Below are 20666 nucleotides of genomic sequence, written 5' to 3'. Positions count from 1 at the left end.
GAGGCGTCAACGTTCAACTTTAAATATGGTGTCGATGGAGGTCTCCATATTTGTTTCTTAGTGGATTTCCTGCATTTGTTAGTGATAACCGTCTCAAATTTGAGAGGAGTGATAGACACATTATTAATTCTGTCTATTATTTGTCGAGGATTTTGTTTGTTCGTGTTAAAACAGTTTTCACATCGAGCTTTCCATATGAACCAAAGTATCTTGGCGTATTGATTGGTAATATCCTCATTTAGTGTTTTCCATTGTTTGATCCATTGATTAGTCGAGCTAATCTGATCTGTTCTCACTTGATAATGGAACCATATTGCTTTAGCAAACGTGCAGTGAAGCATCACATGGTTTAAAGTTTCGTTTTCATCACAGTTAATACAAGAGAATTGGTCTCCAATGAACTTGCCAATTTTAGATTTGACAGGTAAGCTATTGGTACAGCATTTTCATAGGAGTAGTTTCACGCGTGGGATAGTATTCAAATTCCAGATAAATAACCAGTCGGAGTTATCCTGCATAACGTTCGTGCTTTCTGTTCTTAAATAGTAATACATTGATTTTATGGAGAAATTACCTGATTTAGTTAATGTCCATATCGGTTTATCTTCTTGATTACTTTGAAGGTTGATGCTCAGGATAGAACTGCATATCTCATCATTAAAACATTGCTGTAAAATCTGAAAATTCCAAGTATTATTAGTAATAAGTTGTGAGACCCATTTAAAGTTAGACCCCGTTTGGTTAGTTATTGGAGGGGGTGGTTCGGGATCCAAAAATCCTGCCAAATGTTAATGTTAGTCCCTGTATTAATGTCCCAGAAAATAAGACCTTCCATATGAGAATATTGCTTAATAATAGATTCCCAAGGCCAAGAATGAGTGGCTTTGGGGGGAGTGGGCTTATGTGATTCGGGGAAGTACTTGCTTTTGAGCACGCGAACCCATATATCATTAGGGTTATTGATAATACGCCAGATTATCTTGCTGAGAAAGACTGATTATCAAGAAGAGGGAGACGTAACCCCAGACCACCCAGTTTCTTAGGCTTGCAAATAGTATACCAGTTGATAGTATGGAAAGTTTTGAATTTTCCCCACCAGAAAGTCCTTTGGAGGGACTCAATGCTGTTACATATGCCTTTAGGGATGGCAAAGCACTGCATTTGGTATAGGGGAACGACCGCTGCGATAGTTGAAATGACTACCGAGCGACCAGCTTGAGAGAGAAGATTGGATTGCCATTTGACGAGTTTGTTTTTAATTTGGGTGAGAAGGGGTTGAAAGATAGATATTTTGTTTTTTCCAATGAACAGATTAGTGCCGAGGTATTTGTCGCCAGCCGAGGATTGATGAACCTTAAGTTCACGAATAATCATACGCTTGAATTTCGGATGCGAGTTTTTAGAGAAGAAGATGTTGGATTTAGAATAGTTTATCATCTGACCCGACGCATCACTGAATTCTTTAAGAATCATCTTGAGATTGTGGATGTTGTCAAGAGAATTTTGACCAAAAATAATACAGTCATCTGCAAAGAGTAGATGATTGATAGTGAGATCCGAATTAGAGATCGGGAAGCCGATGAAGGGGGTGTGGCTGTTTTGTCTATCAAGGAGACGGCTAAGGCCTTCCATGGCAATAGCGAAAAGGAAAAGCGAAAGCGGGTCGCCCTGACGAATCCCCCTGCTAACATCAAAAGTGCTCCCGGGACGCCCATTGATCAGGACAGCCATGGAGCTAGAGTTGAGACAAGTACTGACAAGCTTAATCCAGCTAGGAGAGAAACCCATCAGGAGCATAATTTGCTCCAGATAATTCCATTAGATCCGATCAAAAGCTTTGGACATATCAAGTTTAAGACCGAAATAGCTTTTCGCTCCTTTGATTTTCTTGAAGGAATGAATTAGCTCTTGGCTAATCAAGATGTTGTCTGTGATTTGCCTTCCCGGAACATAAGCAGCTTGGAAGGGGGATATGATATCAGCCAGAGTTGGCTTGAGCCTAATGGCAAGGATTTTGGTGATGATTTTGTAGGTCGTGTTGAGAAGACTAATCGGTCTATAGTCAGCCGGGGTTTGGGGAGTTTTAGTTTTAGGGATTAGGCAGATGTGAGTGTGATTAGACATCGTAGGGAGAGTGGCCTCTCGAAATAAGATAGAAACCATATGGTGGAGATCCTCCTTGACTGTTTCCCAGTTGGCTTGATAGAATAGAGGAGGATATCCATCCGGCCCAGGAGCAGCACCAGGTTTCGAAGAGAAAGTGGCCTTACAGATTTCATCTAATTCCGGGATGGCAATAAGAGCGTCATTATGGAATTGAGATATCTGCGGGTTGAAACACTCAATGAGATTGCTAGAAAGGGTGGAGTGATAGGCCTAAAATAGGTCTATTCCCGCAAGTATACGGGGTTAAGTTATAGTACTTCTAATAAGTCGAGTTTCGTTCCAAAGGACAAGCTATTTTATCTAAATCTCGAATTAAACCCCCTTTCAAACTTTTGATTTGATTTGGAAACTACTATGAAAAAAAAGAGCAATACTAATACACTAATGAGAATGAAATCAAGATGAGAAGAAGAATCTAGGGTTTTCGATTTCACCACATAAATGGACTACTTAAAACATGCATTAATTAACAAATCCCTTTTCTCATGTATAACTCAAAATCTAACATAATAAACTATTTAGATTTCGGAATATATTCTTTAATAACACAATTCAAAATCAAGAATGTATGACTGACTACCATATAAAACTAATTTTTTACACTATCATTCAAGATCTAAAAGGCATATCTCATCTAATAAATCAATAAAAGCATGAAATATCTAATTATAATACATGAATGATAACAAGGTTATAGAATCAACATGAAATGACAATCAATAGGCATTGAAGCTCAAAATAAGGATTCATTGATTTATAACATATCTCAAAATAAGCCCAAATATGGGTTTCCTCTACACCCTAGATACAAAATTTAGCTACTCATGGAATCTAAAATAATATTCATTGAATTCATAAAATAAATGGAATTACAAAAGATTAATGGAAAGAAATCACCAAGAATGTTCACAATCCATATTCCCATGTATCTCCATTTTGATGTCCAATTTAAGCTCCAAGTATCTCAAGAATATTGCTCAAAACTCCAAATAATAGCTTATTAGAAGATAAAAGAAGAGAAATTTAGAAGAGAGATAGAAGAAGAAGAGATTTTAGAGAAGAAGGTATGGAGAAATTAGAAGGTTAGAAGAAGAAATTAGAAGAAGAAAGTAAATCTAGAGAAAAGATGAAGATGGTAGAGAAAAGAATGGTGGCTAGGGTTTTTAGTTGAGAAGAGGTAGAGAGAAAAGGAGGCTAAGAGAGGCTAAGAGGGGAAAAGAAGGGTTAGGGTTTTACAACTACAAGAAGGAGGAAAGAGGGGCTAAGAAAAGAGAAAGAGGGTAAGAGAGGATTGAGAGGGTTTGCAAGTCTAGCCTTTAATGGAGGAGCAAGAGATTTATTTATAGAGTTGGGTTAGGGTTTTGATTGGGTCAAATGGTAAATAGTAGGAGAAAAGAGGGTCATTTTTGGAGTTTTAGGGATTAAAGTGCAAAACCCTAAGGCATAACCAATTGTAGTTGGCGGCTAGGGTTTAAAGTTGGGAATTCGGTTTGATTTGGTGCGGCCGGATGTAAGATAATAGAGTGAATCGAAGCAGTAGCCGTCGGATCTCACGCGCACGGATCTGGAGTGACGATACAGGGCCACGTGTCCCGGACCACGGAGTTTAAGCTGCTCCGGGTGCACGGAATAAATGATAAAGTGGCTGATGCACAAGAACCGTCAGATCTTGAAAACACGGAAGGTTACGGTCAAGATTAAATGGCGGGATTGGGGCTATGGGAGCTAAGTGACTTCGGTTGCACGGGATCATAAGAAATGGAAAATCATCCGGAGTCGTCGGATCTGGGACACGAAGGGTAACGGCTGAGATTATAACGTGAGAAGGGGGCTACCGAAGAAAGCCGCAACGCGCTACACAGGATCCGACCTATTCGATGCTCAGCAGAAACACGGGAACTGGATGCGACGGCCTTCCGATCTCGACACGTGTCCTTAGGCATACCGCGGGCCAGAAACTTGCCCGACATTGTACCGAATGTTGACCAAATGTTGACCTGACTCTGACTTTGCATTTTTCACTCATCCGGACTCCGAATTGACTTCCGTTTTCTCCTACGGACTCGTCTCGACCTCTACTTTTCAACCACGCACTGACCTTGGCCAAATTACCAGAATTTCCTTGACTCAAAATGACCAAAGTACCCTTCATGCATCTTTTCCTCGTTTTTAACCGTTTTTCACGTCTAACTCCGCAAAAGACATCTAATCAAGAAAACCAATCATTTTATTATAATAAAGACTCGAAACCGACTAACTTGGCTAAATTAAACGACTCAGATGGGGCATTTTCATGACCCATCATGGAGCCAACTGAAGCCGAAATATTCTAGAGGTGAGAAACAAAAACATTGGCTATCTCAGCTTCATCATTAGTCCACGAGTTGTCAGCCAACTTAATGGAATGGATTTGATTTTTACGATTTCTCGTGGTGGCTTTTGCATGGAAGGATTGAGTGTTACGATCACTTAAGTTGATGTTGGCTACTCTCGATTTTTCTTTCCACAGGTTTTCTTGTTGAAGTAGAAGAGTCTCAATCTGAGTGAAAGTCTCTTTGAACTGGTCAACATTTTTAATGAATTGGAGTTGCTGGGTGAGGCTCTTAATGTTATTGTCAATGTGTCCAAAGACCTCTTTATTCCACTTAGAGAGTTTGATAGCCAGGGAGTTAAGTTTGGTTTGGATCTGGGTGGGGATAGAGCTCCAGTTAGTTTTTATGAATTGAGCACAATTTGGATGGGCCATCCATGTAGGAATGAATTTAAAAGGTTTACGCCCAAGAGTGGAGTTAGGTTTAGTGGAGAGAAAGATGGGGTTGTGATCAGAGCCTAAAGTAGGAAGATGTGTGAGCTTGGAGTGGGGATAAGTGGTAAGCCAGGTATAATTCACTAAGGCGCGATCTAGTCTCTCTTGGATGAGGTTACCACTAAATTGTTTGTTAGACCAGGTGAAAGGGTAGCCCACATATCCAATATCCTGGAGACCCATGTCATTAATAATATGTTTATTAAGGTCAATAGAACTCTGCGACACTTCTTTGCCTCCTAGTTTTTCAGACTAGTCAAAAATGCAGTTTAAGTCTCCTATGACCGGCCAGGGGATGTGGGGGTCAGGGGCTTGCTGCGCCAATATCTCCCAAGGTTTAGTTTTATCCCTACTGTACGGGCTTCCATATATTAAAGATGTTTTCCTTGGCTGAGTGAGTTCCCTGTACATGAATCATATTGTTGTTAGAGTAGATAACGTTAATATCAAATTGGGGTGACCAATAAAGAGCTTGACCGCCGGCTTTATTGACCGGGTCTATAACATGCTTATCGTAGATGCTGGTAAGATTAAGAAGTTTGTCAAGATTAGTGTTGATACATTTGGTTTCAGATAGAAAAAGAAAATCAGGATTATGCTCTTTAATAAGCCTGCTAAAGTGTTTGCGATTAGCAAAGTTCCCGCACCCACGGACATTCCAAGCTAAGAAAGAGGGCTCCATCCACAGAACGAGGAGAGGACGATCAACTAACAAAAACGGCAGCCCCAAAATAACCCACCACTTCCGGGGTCAGCCTAAACCTTAGTAATCTAATGGCCCCTGAGTGGAAAAAACCACAAAACCAAGAAAAACCAGAGGCCCAGCCCACCGAAGAAGAAAGCAAAGCACCACAGGGGCGCCCTAAGATCCGACCACCTATAAGCACCTACCACTGCGTCTAACTAACCACCTCAACACTAAGAATGCCAAACCCGACCAAACCCGAAACTATAGCCACCACAAGAGGCCTAGCCAGGCCCAAAAAAGCCTAACACGAAAGAAGGTTTATCGACAAACCACTCAGAGCTACCTACCCTCCCAAGGTCCAAGAGCCCAGAAAATCCAACTGCAGCTAAGAGGATAAGGCAAAGAAAAGGCAGTCTCAAACCGACAACCTTAAACCTAAAGAAGTTTAAAGACAGACCACTGAAGCTAGCGACCCCACCAAGGTCCAAAAGGGCCAAACAGGGCCGACCACAAATATATGAGGAATAGATCACTAAAATCAGCCTCTATCAGGTCACCCTCCTACCTACCGAACACTCCTCGAGACCCTAATCAGCTAAAGAAAACCAGATAAACTACAAGCAAAAAACCAGAGGTAGATGTCTAACAGAGGTAATATTATTAAAAAGACAGAAAGTACACAACCTAAATTAAGAACTGAACAAAAGCAAATAAAGGAACTAGAAAACAAATAAAGGAGGTAGAAGAAAGAGACAGTAAACAAAAGAAAAAAACCAACTAAGTCTGTTAATTATCTCGAACAAGCTTCTACAAATATGATGAGAAAGATAGGTGACTATATCCACCTATTTCCATCAAGCTCGATGAAAGTCAAAAGGTCCATCATAGGACAAAAGCAACCAGAGATACCTGGCAGACTAACCACTAACAACTAGAACCAAAAGAGCCCAAGGACCAAGTCACTACCCTGGGTTAACCATAGCTAGACAAAGCATACCACAAAACCAAGAAACAGCAAAAAAAGATACAACTAAGAAGATAAAATATAAGATAAGAACAGGAAAGAAAAGAGGACACCAAGAGTAACTACTGAGAGGACGAAACTGAAGTGTCCGATGACATCATTGAAAGAGAGAAAAAGAAGGAGAGAAGACAGAAAAAACAAAATCAAAACTAACAACAGTTAAGTAATACCGGCGGAGGGGAAAAGGAAGGGTTGTGAAATACCTTTACGTGGTGATAATGGCAGAGAAGATGTCTCGGTTTTAACGTTTAGCCCCCTTAAACTGCTCCTCGAGTTGATGTTCCCCCAATCCCTATGGTTCTTGACTTGGAAAGCGAGATTCGCGTGCTCTATAATGCTAATTGTTGTCTGCTGTTGTAAATGCTTGAGATGATTTAATTGAGGTTGCTTAATTAGGCTTTGATTTGCTGAGATATGGAGATTTCATGTTTGAATTTGGTGACAACTAGGGTTGTGAATTTGGGGATCTAGAGGTGGCGTATTGAAAATCTGATTGCGTGATTATGTAGGTGAGATGATAGTAATTAGGTGGGAGTAATTGCATGTAATGAATGGGATAGCTAGGAGGATGGTTAAGATGAAAGTTGGTGTTGGTATTAGGTTTGGCTGTGGAAAGGAGAAGGAAGGAGACGAGCTTCAGATGACGTCAGCCTGGTCTCTCTCTCCACATCCCATTTCATTGTTAACCCTAACCTTCCTACTATAACTTTTTTTGTATACAAATTTTTTATTTATAGTCACTAAAACGTGTCCCCACGACTAAAATTTTCTGGCTTCGCCACTAAGACATGTCCCTTTGTGTAGGAGAAGATTTTGAGTTTCTAAAATTCAGAGTTTCTAGAATTGGAGATTATTGAGACGTAAAGTCAAAATCTTTTACTATAAAAGATCAGCCCCAACCCTAATAAAAATAAATCATGAAACAAAGAAAAGCTTCATCCTTGTTCGGTTCTCTGTACACTCATCAGTTCTTCCGATGTCGGTTTTTGGTAACATGAAGAATGGTTTGAATGAACAATTATATTTCTACAATAAGAACTATAATTATGGACCACTACTCTACTACCAGAAGTCTCTGGTTACAAAGTGGAGCATAGAGAATGAAACTAGTCGTCGAAAATCCTTTTGGAAGTCTCCTTTTGTTGATTCTGCACGTGCAGAATGGTCAGTTATAGTCTGTGATGATGATGATGATGATGAGAAAATAAAGCTGAGTAAAAATCATCATTATGCTTACTCATCATTAAATTTGAAATTTGGGGATTGTTTGTTGTTGAATTCAATTTCTTCTGAGACAATTCAATTACCTACCCTTTTACCTTGGATTCAAAAATTCCAACCCAATCGACGACATGGTATCCATCTCCATCGCTGTATTTTGACTTCCCCTCCTTCTGCTGCTTCAGGTTCCATGGTTTTTTTATTCCTTTGTGATGCTGATATTGATGATGATTATAATGATGACAAAACTAGTGGTAATAGTTTCAATTCTTATTACTTACTTCTATTTTGTCGACCTGGAGACAAACATTGGAGAACACATGAGGACTTTCCTGCAAAAAAAGGTACTATTAGAACCCTAATTTGTTTTAATAATAACAAGTTATATGTAATTTGTTATGATGATCTTATTGTAGAGGTTGGAAATTTCAATGATGATAGTGAAAGTGAAACCCTACTAGGAGTCAGTCAGAGTTTGTGTGGTTGTTGCAAAATCCCTTATGAAACTGGAACTAGGAGTCAGTCAGAGTTTGTAAAATCTAATGATCAGTTGTTTAGGGTTACAAGACGTTATTATCCTGGATCCTTTTACAATGAAATACTCCAAGTGCTTGTCTTTAAGATGGATTTCTCTACAATGACTTGGGAGGAGGTTAAGAGTTTGGGTGATCATGTTCTCTTTATTAGTGGAAACAACATCACAATGTCTTACTCAGCCGTCGAATTAGGACTTACAAAGGGTTGTGTCTTTTACACAATGCCTCTATATGATAGTAATAAGACTTTGTTCAAATTTGACCCGGAAGATAATAGTATTACGGTGTCTTCGCCTCGTCTGAATCTACCACCAACGCCGTGTTTATCCCCAGATTGGTTGGTAACTACTAGTACACTCACAAATATTGGGATAATAAGGAGAAGAATAACAACAAATGGACGAGGAAACAACAAAGAGAGAAATACTAAGAATTTCGTTGTTACAACGGGAGGAGAAAATAAGATGAACGGGAAATGCAACGGAAATGAGAGTAAACTTCTAGAGAAAAATCAAGGTGGATTAGAAGGATTGATAAATTATGAATTTCTTTGTGAGGACTTGTTCATGTCGTTAGCTAGTTTTCTTCATCCATTGGACTATATACATTTTCGTGCAATTTGTAAAGCAAATCGATCTGCAATGCCTGCACGTAACTGGAGGATATCTTCTAAGGCAACCAGTTATTTAACCCCATGGCTAGTTTTTTGTAAAGAAGACAAGGCTGTCTACAATTTCATAAACCCGATGCATAATAACGAGAACTATATTATCAACCTCTCTGATTCGCTTGTATTAGGTGCTAACCATTCTGAATTGCTAGTGGGTGCTAAAATCCGATTTTCAAAAGGCGGATGGTTACTGATGTCCCATGGATGGGAATCCATATTCTTCTTCAATCCCTTCACGAAAAAGATAATTCATTATATAACCCTATCACTAGCTCGTTTTAAGTATTATTCCTTCTCATGTACACCAACTTCTCCAGATTGTTTAGTTTTTGAAATCAATTATGATTGGAATAATAGTGTTTCAATCGCACTTGTGAGAAAGGGAGAGCGTATTTCTTCTAATCTTTACGAAAATACCAAACTACCTAACGGAAAGTATATGGAATTTAAGCCTTGCCGGAGCAATTCAATTTTCTTCCGTGAAGCGGTCTATTGCTTGGATCGAAGTGGAACTTTAGGAGTTTTTGATTTCAAACACGTATTCAACTGGAATGTTCTTGCAACACCTAGCGCTCCATGTTCTTCATTCACTCAGTGTTTCTTGGCGGAATGTGACGAAGAGCTTCTATCAATATTTATAGGGAAAGTCGGGCAATGGGTTCGGATATTTAGACTAGATCACAATAACAATTGGGTTAAAGTTGAAGATTTGGGAGGTTATATGTTGTTCATCAGCAATACCAGTTGTCTATCTGCCGTTGCACCGGTTAGTAGTGGCATGGAGAACAAAGTCTACTTCTCTAGACTCCACGAGGAAAGTATTTTATATTATTCTCTTAATACAAATAGATATCATGTTGTGGGAAGCCACCATTCGCTCGAAAACTTTTACGGCACAAAAGAGCTGCTAAATTGTGGTTGGATTGAACCTAACTGGTCACCCAACACAGATGAAGAGCTAATTTGGCATCACCGTAATTTAAATCTCAAGAGGTGATTGTGGTAGTCGAGGTGGTAGGTGGGTTTGAGTAAATTATATGAAGATGTCTATTTATGTAGTTTGCTTTAATATAACATACTAACACCATCTTGTTTCATTGTTGTTCTTTTATGTCATGGTCAATTTTTATTACTATTGAATGTGATTACAATTAGTACAAGAAATTGATTGTGTTTATTTCAGTTTTTACGTCATACTAACGCCTAGATGCATAAAAGACAGCTCCAAGGCAGCTTCGAGTGGCCACCTCCCTTTAATTTGCCAAGACACATTTTGAATTTTGCTGTGCAAATTTGATACTAAAGCTATGAACACCGAGTGTAAAGGATTTTCATGGAAAGAATGAAATGTTTGCGGACTAACTTTGTTAGTGAGAAGGAATAACATGGAAAATGGTATGATAAATTCGAGTTAGATCATCAACAACCCTTGCACACAGCAGTTTACACTCAATACTAACGGCGGGACAATTTTGACGTGTGGAAAAAGAATAGGACTACAAGAACAATGATCGGCTAATGTGATAACTAAACTTTGTCCTAAATTTGTTAATTAACACTATTAACAAACTAATGAAAAGAACCATTTATGTAGAATTGCTTGCATTCCTATGGGATTGGAATATGTATGTTCAGCTTTTTTTTAGTCCATTAAGCTAAACCACCAACCTGACAACATAAGACTCACTACTTTCATTTAACTTCTCTTTTAACACATTGTGTCGAATTATCAAAATCTCAGAAAGAAAAAATAGTTCTATTAAAGACTTATTGGATTTTGAATGTGAAACTATCTTCCCTCTTAACGCCGATGGCGTGGAAACTCCTTACGGAATTTCCAAGGGAAAGTGCAGTAGCAAGTGTGAAGTCTTCTGAATAAATAGACAAGGTTCTCAGAAATAGAACCCTTTGACCTATACATTGGCGAAACGACCCGAGCTTGATTTCCTCCTCCAACGGCCCTTTTGCCTGATTCACCAAAAGCTCAAAAACAACACAAGTCCTAAACAACAGTAGCAATGAATGGTTATTACAATATCATATTTCAGTGGTACTAAAAAATATAGCACTAGCAGTAGACATTTCAACTACCCTATAATATTCAAGTTGTTTGACTTAACAAAGAGAGTCTCGAAAATTCGAAATTTAAAACGGTATCTAATTATTTTAGTTAACAGTGATCACTACATCAGGCGGAGTGTTAACAGTGATCATGTTTTCATAACGAAAAGCAACACCTTGAAAATATGGAACTAATCATTCTTTTTTTGTTTTATATGGAACGAAGAAACGATTTTTAGAATGCTTTCACTTACCAGTACAAGAAATAAGAATAGGTATTAGCTACTGAGCTGCAACAACTCCATGTGTCAAGCTACAAAAAACCATAATTAAAAAGCTAATAGGCCAAACTAAACCAGTGCCAAGATGGAGCGGAGGAGCGAATAAACCTAGGCGTATCTGCATTTACCAATGGAACAGAAATAGAATCTACTTACCTCATCTCTACGAAGCAGACCCAAGAAGTCCATGGTTTTGCTATATTTGTTTCTGACTATGGAAGAAGAGGAGCTTCCTTTATTTGCATTGAACCCCTCGATCTTCCCCAGATTTGAGTTTTCCATGGTCATATTTGAATCTCTAACGACATCCGAATTAGGAAGTCCTGGTAATCTTCTATTCTTACCCATCATTTGCAAACTATATGCCTTCGTTTTGTTGGGAATGTAAAGCTACTTAGTTTGAAGCTTGAGGTGGAATCAACAAGCTTGTGGTGTCAATTATCTATGTGAGGTGTCAACCAACATGAAACACCCATGGTGAGTGAGACACCTAACCTATGTGACAAGTCTCTTATCTTTTGAAGTGTCCATCTCTCAAGAGGACAACACAAGTTCATGAGACATCTCATGTGGTGAGTTGTCTACACAATGTTTCTCCTCCAACACTATAAAAGGAGATGGAGAAGTTTAACTCAAAATCATCCCATTCTCGTCCCATCCATTCCATCTTCATATACAAATCAAGAGAAGAGAAAGTGTGTTAGTATTAGAAAGAGGGTATAGTTTATTTTAAATACATGTCTTTCCTTTTGTAAAGAGAGAGTTTATAAAATATCTCCTAGAATAAGAGAGAGGTTGTTCATAAGTGTTATCTCCTTATTTAGAGAGAAGAGGTTGTAATTAATTTATCTCTAAGTGTAAATTTATCTACAAAGTTGCTCATCTTCGTGTTGTTTGGTATTCGGCTTTAGTTGCAATTGAGTGTCTAAGACTCACAACCTTTCTAACACGTTTTCCATATCTCAGATCTGGAATCTTTCTGGCAGATCATATCCTTTTCTAGAACTGCAGAATAAGTAGAGAAGTTCACATCGATTCTGCGAGTTGTTTACTGACTCTCTTCCTTGTGTAGGGGTACACTTTTCGTAACCAAATCAGAGAAGAGCACTGGATCTTTGATATTCGCACTAGTGAAATCCAATATTTTCTTCAGAAGCCAATAGCAATTTGTCACCATATGGCTACTGTCAAGGCAATTGGAGTCGCCATACACAGAAATACGTCCAGTACCCACTTTTACAAGTCCTAAAATAGAAGAGTCCTCCTACGTTGTTTGAAAGGCAACAACAAACAAAAGGTGAGCTTTCTTTCTTACATTGTAGACTACTTTTTCTGTTCCAGAAATACGTTGAAAAAACAACTAGAATAGTGAACACCATGAAACAAATTATTTCGTATTTTGGTGACGACAAGCTTATATATAAACTTGATAGATCCTAAATTCATATTTCAGATGAAAAGCAGCCTTACTGTATGGACTCGTGTCACATAGACCTTTATATACTAGTTGTTCTGACACATGTTTTCTAAGAATTATTAAGTAACTAACTGATAGTACTAATAATTGTTCTTAAAGAACCTACTTCAACAATTCGACACCATACATCAGACAGTTGGTTTATCTTAGTGTGATGAAGTTAGGAACATAGGTCTGTATGCAAATACGTTCAGGTGTCTAAGATCGATCCCTACCCGGAAGACTGTCATCCTAATGTTTTACTAAAAGATGTTAAGAAATGAGTTTCCACTTAAGTTCTATTTCCATCTTTTACTCGTAGGGTGCAAAGCTAGCAATGACTACGTAAATCCTTTGCCTGTGCAAAATAATTTGAACACTAGGAACCCTACATTCCTGTTAAAGTAATGCATGTTGACTGGTTTACATTTCACATCTATCAAGCGCTACCCCAACAGATTAACTGGAAAAAGTTGTATACCCACCTTCATCAAACCAGAAGAAGCACCACTCTCTGAGCTATCAAGGAATGGGAAGCTATGCAAATACCCACCCCCTGGAAACCTGACTATGCCTGTTCCAGACGCATAACGACTTTGTCCCCAAAAGCAATTCCGTATGGAGCAAGAAGATCATTTAGTGCAGGAACATTTGAACCTCCAGTAATCCGTGTCCACCAGCTTCGAGTGTTAGCGTCAAAAAAATCTCATTTTCACCATTGTGTCCACATTATACCACTCAGCAAACACAGCCAACCCTAGTCCAGTATTAACAATGTCGTCCCTTAGTTTCTCAATCTCTTCTTCAAAATACTCATCCTCAAGATCCACCAAGAGAAGTGTTCCATACTGACAAGCATCAAAACATGTGAATGGTGAACCAAGATTTTCAACATAGTATCCGGCGTCTCTCAGCATATTGAACATAATGTGTGTAAGAGGCAGTTTCTAAAAATTGAAGAGGAGGTTTAAGAGGCAGCAATAGGCAGTTTCCAAATTGGGATGGTTTCCAATTTTTTGGCTCAATAGGCAGTTTCCAATTTTTTGGCTTATAATATATATAAATAGGGGTTGAGTGCTTTGTAATCAACACACCAACACAAGCAACAACAACTCTTCTTTAGAGAGCTAGAGAGAGAGAGCAAGAGTGAGAGAAATTTTTCATAGTTTTTGAGCGGTGTTAAATTTCTCGGTCGTCGAAGATTTAGTATAGAAGGTTATTACTATACGGTACCATCTTGGGACGAACTTGCGGATTGTGTTAGTCGTCTTCATCTATCCTTCAATAAAGATTTCTTGTTTGCCCGAGGACGTAGGCTTTAAAGCCGAACCTCGTTAAATTCTGTTCGCATATTTGATTTTGACTTAGCTTTTCGATTAATCTTCATAATCGGATCAATTTCTAGGATAGGTTCGATAGCTTCCGCGACCTTTCAGTTATAACAATTGGTACCAGAGCCTTGTTGAGATTGAACGAAGAGAAGATGGGATCGAGAAGCGGTACGGTCAAAGCAGGGAAATATGAGATAGAGAAGTTCAATGGGAAAAACGATTTTTCTTATTGGCGGATGCAGATGAAGAATCTGTTAATCTCGCAGAAATTACACAAGACGTTGACGGGAAAGAAACCAGGAGATATGTCAGATGAGGATTGGGAGGAGTTAGATCTCGAAGCACGGGCTACCATTATGTTGTGTCTTGAGAGGGACGTGGCGTTCCTAGTAGACGGAGAAACAACGGCGGCGGGTGTGTGGTTAAAGCTAGAAAGCAGTTTCATGACGAAAACTTTAACGAATCGGGTCTACTTAAAATCCAAATTATTCACATGTAGAATGGAAGAGGGTTCTTCTATTCAGGAATATGTGAATAGGTTTGACATGATTATCTCAGATTTGAAGGATATTGATGTTAAGGTTGAGGATGAGGACCAAGCCCTCATATTGTTATTTTCATTGCCTAAATCCTATGAGAACCTTGTTCAAACTTTGATGCTTGTTGGTGATAGTCTAAGCATGGAAGAGACGAGAAATTCGCTATTAGCGGATGACCTTCGTAAGGTTGCTACTAGCAGTATGGCGTCGGGTGGAGTAGACAAGGAACAAGCACAAGGGTTGTTTGTAACGAGGGGGAAGAGTAATGAAAGGGGAAAGGGAAAGGGCGGGAAATCTATATCCAAATCTAGAGGCTCTTTCAAGAAAACGTGCTTTAGTTGTGGTGAGTTTGGCCACTTTAAAGCGGCTTGTCCAAAGAGAAAGTTGAAGCAAAAGAACGAAGACTACAAAGGGAAACAAGAGATGCAAGAGGCGGGATATGTGTCAGAAGAGGCGGACGAATGTTTCTCGGTGACAGAGGTGTCTGAGAAAATCTTCGATAAGTGGATGCTTGATTCAGGGGAGTCACACCATATGTGTCCAAATAGGGAGTTGTTTACTACCTATAGGAGTATAGATGGTGGTACAGTTATACTGGGTGATGATAGTATATGTAAAACTGTGGGACTCGGAACAATACGGATCAAGATGCACGATGGAGTGGTGAGAACATTGACGGACGTAAGACACATACCCGATTTGCGGAAAAATCTAATTTCCCTTGGTGTGTTGGAGCGGAACGGCTGTAAGATAATTATAGAGAATGGCTCCATAAAAGTCGTTAAGGGTTCTTTGGTGGTAATGAGAGGTACTCGTTACGGTAATTTATACAAACTTTTGGGGACAACAATTACGGGAGATGTAGCAGTAGGAATCAGTGGAAGGGATCCAACGGCTAGTACGAGGCTTTGGCATATGCGCCTTGGGCATATGTCAGAAAAGGGTCTATCTTTGATGTGCGGGAAAGACTTGTTGAAGGACATGAAGAAGCCTTGCATGGAGTTTTGTGAGCATTGTGTGTTCGGGAAGGCACACAGGGTGACGTTCTCTACAAGCAAGCACAGGAGCAAAGAGGTGTTAGACTACGTACACACCGATGTCTGGGGACCGGCAAAGTTACCTTCCAAGGGTGGTTCCAGGTATTTTGTTACATTCGTTGATGATCATTCGAGATTTGTCTGGCTTTATTTTCTGAAGCATAAGAATGAGGTATTCAACACATTCCTAGTGTGGAAAGCAATGGTTGAGAACAAAACTGGTCGAAAGCTGAAGACGTTAAGGTCGGATAATGGGACCGAGTACACGGATGGGGCATTCAAGGAGTTTTGTAATCAGGAAGGCATTGTGAGGCACTGGATAGTAGTAAACACACCTCAGCAGAATGGAGTCGCAGAGAGATTGAACCGTACACTACTTGAGAAGGCTAGATGTATGCGCTCCAATTCGGGATTAGGCGTAGAATGGTGGGCAGAATCTGTTGCTACAGCTTGTTATATTGTGAACAGGTCTCCACATTCTTCTTTAGATAGCGGCATACCTTACGAGGTATGGTCAGGTGAACATGCAGATTACGGGAGACTTAGGGTTTTCGGTTGTACGGCCTATTACCATGTTAAAGGTAACAAACTTGACAATAGAGCAAAGAAGGCAATTTTCTTAGGATATGCTACAGGAGTCAAGGGTTATCGGCTATGGTGTACGGAAGACAAGAAGTTTGTAATCAGCAGAGATGTGGTGTTTGATGAGTCATCTATTGTAGCTATGGCGAAAGCTGCGGTGCCTAGTTGTGGTGATGTTGGGTCTACTAAAGCTCAAGTAGTGGAAGTAGAAGCCGAAGACCAACGGGTTTCTAGGAATCATGATCAGGTGGAGTATCAGGATAATACTCAGGATGAGGAAATTGATGAACCCGATCATGAGGAGGTTCAAGGGAAAGGTACACAAGTTTTACAACAACAACAGCAGGATGTTTCGGTACACACTAGGCCGAAACGGTTATATAAGCCGGTACAGAGGTTAGGGTCAGACAAAACTCTTAGGCATTATGGGCAGGCAAATCTTGTTGAATATGCACTCTCGGTGGAAGACGACGAGCCGGTCACCTTCAAACAAGCTATTACCGCGGAGGATAGAGAGAGTTGGTTGGTTGCTATGCAAGAAGAGATGGAGTCTCTTCACAAGAACAAGACATGGGAGGTTGTCCCATTGCCCGAAGGTAAGTCTGTTATTGGTTGTAAATGGGTGTACAAGAAGAAAGAGGATTCTTCCGAGATCAAGGGTACAAGGTATAAGGCAAGACTAGTGGCCAAGGGTTATGCACAGAAAGAAGGGGTCGACTACAATGAGATTTTCTCACCAGTCGTGAAACATACTTCTATTCGAGTGCTATTGAGTATTGTTGCTCACAGTGATCTTGAGCTGGAACAACTCGATGTTAAAACCGCCTTCTTGCACGGTGATTTGGAAGAAGAAATTTATATGGCTCAACCTGAGGGATACAAGGTTGAGGGCAAAGAAAATCAAGTATGTCGTTTGAGGAAATCTCTTTACGGATTGAAACAATCCCCTCGCCAATGGTACAAACGATTTGATTTTTTCATGCTAAAGCATGGTTTTCGCAGAAGTGACTATGATTGTTGTGTATACATCAAGAAGCTTCGCGAAGGTGACTTTATTTATCTCCTTTTGTATGTGGATGACATGCTTATTGCTTCTCGAAGCATGGTGGAGATAAATAAGTTGAAATCTCAACTCAGTCAAGAGTTTGAGATGAAAGACATGGGCGCTGCAAAGAAGATACTGGGAATGGAGATTAAGAGAGAGCGGTCAAGTAAGAAACTGTACTTGAATCAGAAAAATTACGTCGAACGAGTAGTCTCTCGATTCGGGATGCAGAATGCGAAGGCGGTTTCAACACCTTTGGCACCACACTTCAGGCTCTCGGGAAAACAATCTCCCACTACTACGGTGGAGAAGGATCATATGGATCGTGTACTGTATGCTAGTGCAGTTGGCAGTTTGATGTACGCTATGGTGTGTACTCGTCCGGATATTTCACAGGCGGTCAGTGTGGTTAGTAGGTTTATGGCAAACCCGGGGAAGACACATTGGGAAGCTGTGAAGTGGGTCTTGAGGTACTTGAAGGGTACTGTTGATACGGGTTTGTGCTTTGGTGGAGACACATGTCAGGTAAGCGGTTATGTTGACTCGGATTATGCTGGCGATCTAGATAGAAGACGATCTATTACTGGTTATGTATTTAGGGTACATGGTACTCCAGTTAGTTGGCGATCGATGTTACAATCTACAGTTGCGTTATCTACTACAGAGGCCGAGTATATGGCTATGGCCGAGGGTGTGAAGGAAGCATTGTGGTTGTGGGGTCTTCTGGATGACCTAGGGATTAAGCAGGAGTGCGTAGATGTATGGTGTGATAGTCAAAGTGCGATCCACTTGGCGAAGAATCAGATTCATCATGCTCGTACTAAGCATATCGATGTCAGGTATCACTTTGTACGAGATGTCATAGAGGAAGGTGATGTTTCTCTCATGAATTTACACACGGATGAGAATCCCGCGGACATGTTGACTAAAGTGGTGACATGTAGCAAGTTTCAGCATTGTCTGGAATTGCTACAAATCGGATCGTGTTAAGTTGCCCGAAAGGGCGTAATGGCGACAAGGTTTTCTTTATGTGAAGGGTTGGTAGAACTACGGTAGGCTTGATCCTGTAAAAGGGTACGTAGGCAGCCATGGTCATGTGGCGCAGTCGGATGAAGTCACAAAAGGAAGATATATCTTACAAGGAGTATCCTGGTGTTCGTCCAAAATTTGAAGTATATCAAATTGTGTACGAGGTGGAGAATTGTAAGAGGCAGTTTCTAAAAATTGAAGAGGAGGTTTAAGAGGCAGCAATAGGCAGTTTCCAAATTGGGATGGTTTCCAATTTTTTGGCTCAATAGGCAGTTTCCAATTTTTTGGCTTATAATATATATAAATAGGGGTTGAGTGCTTTGTAATCAACACACCAACACAAGCAACAACAACTCTTCTTTAGAGAGCTAGAGAGAGAGAGCAAGAGTGAGAGAAATTTTTCATAGTTTTTGAGCGGTGTTAAATTTCTCGGTCGTCGAAGATTTAGTATAGAAGGTTATTACTATACGGTACCATCTTGGGACGAACTTGCGGATTGTGTTAGTCGTCTTCATCTATCCTTCAATAAAGATTTCTTGTTTGCCCGAGGACGTAGGCTTTAAAGCCGAACCTCGTTAAATTCTGTTCGCATATTTGATTTTGACTTAGCTTTTCGATTAATCTTCATAATCGGATCAATTTCTAGGATAGGTTCGATAGCTTCCGCGACTTTTCAGTTATAACAATTGGTACCAGAGCCTTGTTGAGATTGAACGAAGAGAAGATGGGATCGAGAAGCGGTACGGTCAAAGCAGGGAAATATGAGATAGAGAAGTTCAATGGGAAAAACGATTTAGTTCTAACAATGTGGAAATTTGTATGTAGGTGATCCCCGTGCCAATCTAGTATATCATTACAACCATCCAACGAGTCTCTTGGGATATAACCGGGTGGATACTTGATATTGTGAAATTGATCCCAAAGAACCCGTTTTGCTCTTGGAGGAGTCGAGATAACTTTTAGCTTCAACTGAAGATTACATGTGCTAGTCCTTGGGCTTTTATCTCCTCTGGCTGCCGGACTAGTTACTGTAACTGTCACATTACCCTCAATCACACCTGAAAACTGGACACCTTCTTCTTTTATTTGCATATGGATAGCTAGATAACCGGTCCAAGGCCAGATGACTTCAGAGTATGTAAAGTGAATGCTGAGCAGATTGCCCACATCTGTTGACGGTTGCCATGTAGGTGGGGACGCAACATAGCCAATGACACCCATCCCATTTAGAATAGTGACATCGAAGATGACTGGCATTGCACCTGCATAGAGTGGCTGACGGCAAAAGGGCCAGGAGTAGGGGCAATCTGTGTAGTCGAGAACACTAGGAAAAACGCTTGCCCGAGGTTTGTAGCTTTTCAGAACTTCATATGACTCTAAGCTAACAGAAAAGGGGAGAGTTAGCAAGCTTGTGAGCAGAGAATTATGGAAAATGAAGAAATTAACATGATTAATTTGGAAAACTTACAGATCGAGTCTTCCTGCACCCTGCTCGTACATATTGGGACCAGACAGCTTAGCGGCCCCTTCAACCAGTGCCTGTTTCATACTAGCCGGATTTAAAATATCTTTTCGATTTCCTTCGGGCATGACACTGACAAGCAAACAGACCACACCTGCAACCACTGGACTAGCCACACTGGTACCTGAGAGACTTTTGCAACCTGTGCTGATCTTGGATCCCATGATTTCTCGTCCATATGCAACAATGTCTGGTTTCACACGACCATAGCTGCATTAGTAAAAGTTTACTGTAGTTAGAGATTAGCTCAACATGCTTGAATTAGACCAAAATCAGCATCAGACTAAATAAAAAGACAGATGAAATTAGACTATCACGTGACATAGGTACCTTCTTTTTCTTTCCTTTTTAGGAGGAAAGCCTACAAGTATGAATCCAATGCATATACAATTTCACGTAACTGGAGAATATCTTCTAAGGCGACCAGTAATTTACCCCCATGGCTAGTTTTTTGTAAAGAAGACAAGGCTATATACAATTTCATAAACCCAATGCATATATAATAACGAGAACTATATTATCAACCTCTCTGATTCGCTGGTATTAGGTATTAACCATTCTGAATTGCTAGTGGGTGCTAAAATTCGATTTTCAAAAGGCGGATGGTTACTGATGTCCCAAGGCTGGAAATCCATATTCTTCTTCAATCCCTTCACGAAAAAGATAATTCAT

The 20666-nt window shown here is 40.0% G+C and overlaps 2 protein-coding genes across 2 annotated transcripts; one reads left to right on the top strand and one right to left on the bottom strand.

Annotated features, from left to right (window-relative positions):
• The first annotated feature begins 6961 nt into the window (after positions 1-6961).
• On the top strand, positions 6962-10275 carry LOC147532150 (uncharacterized). The gene has a single exon (XM_086649634.1). It carries the CDS (start codon positions 7661-7663, stop codon positions 10106-10108), a length of 2448 nt encoding a protein of 815 aa, XP_086505760.1. The 5' UTR covers positions 6962-7660; the 3' UTR covers positions 10109-10275.
• Positions 10276-12372: 2097 nt separating this feature from the next.
• On the bottom strand, positions 12373-20666 carry LOC147532149 (subtilisin-like protease SBT6.1). Its single transcript, XM_086646907.1, is given in 7 exon segments — positions 12373-12717; positions 13395-13501; positions 13504-13615; positions 13617-13838; positions 19280-19853; positions 19941-20204; positions 20605-20666. Coding segments are annotated over 7 exon segments (1557 nt in total). The 3' UTR covers positions 12373-12501.

Source organism: Eschscholzia californica, unplaced genomic scaffold (assembly GCF_041429995.1).
Source record: "Eschscholzia californica isolate CP2 unplaced genomic scaffold, dmEscCali1.0.p SCAF_6, whole genome shotgun sequence".
Classification (NCBI taxonomy): Eukaryota; Viridiplantae; Streptophyta; class Magnoliopsida; order Ranunculales; family Papaveraceae; genus Eschscholzia; species Eschscholzia californica.
This window is presented reverse-complemented; position numbering and strand designations above follow the sequence as displayed.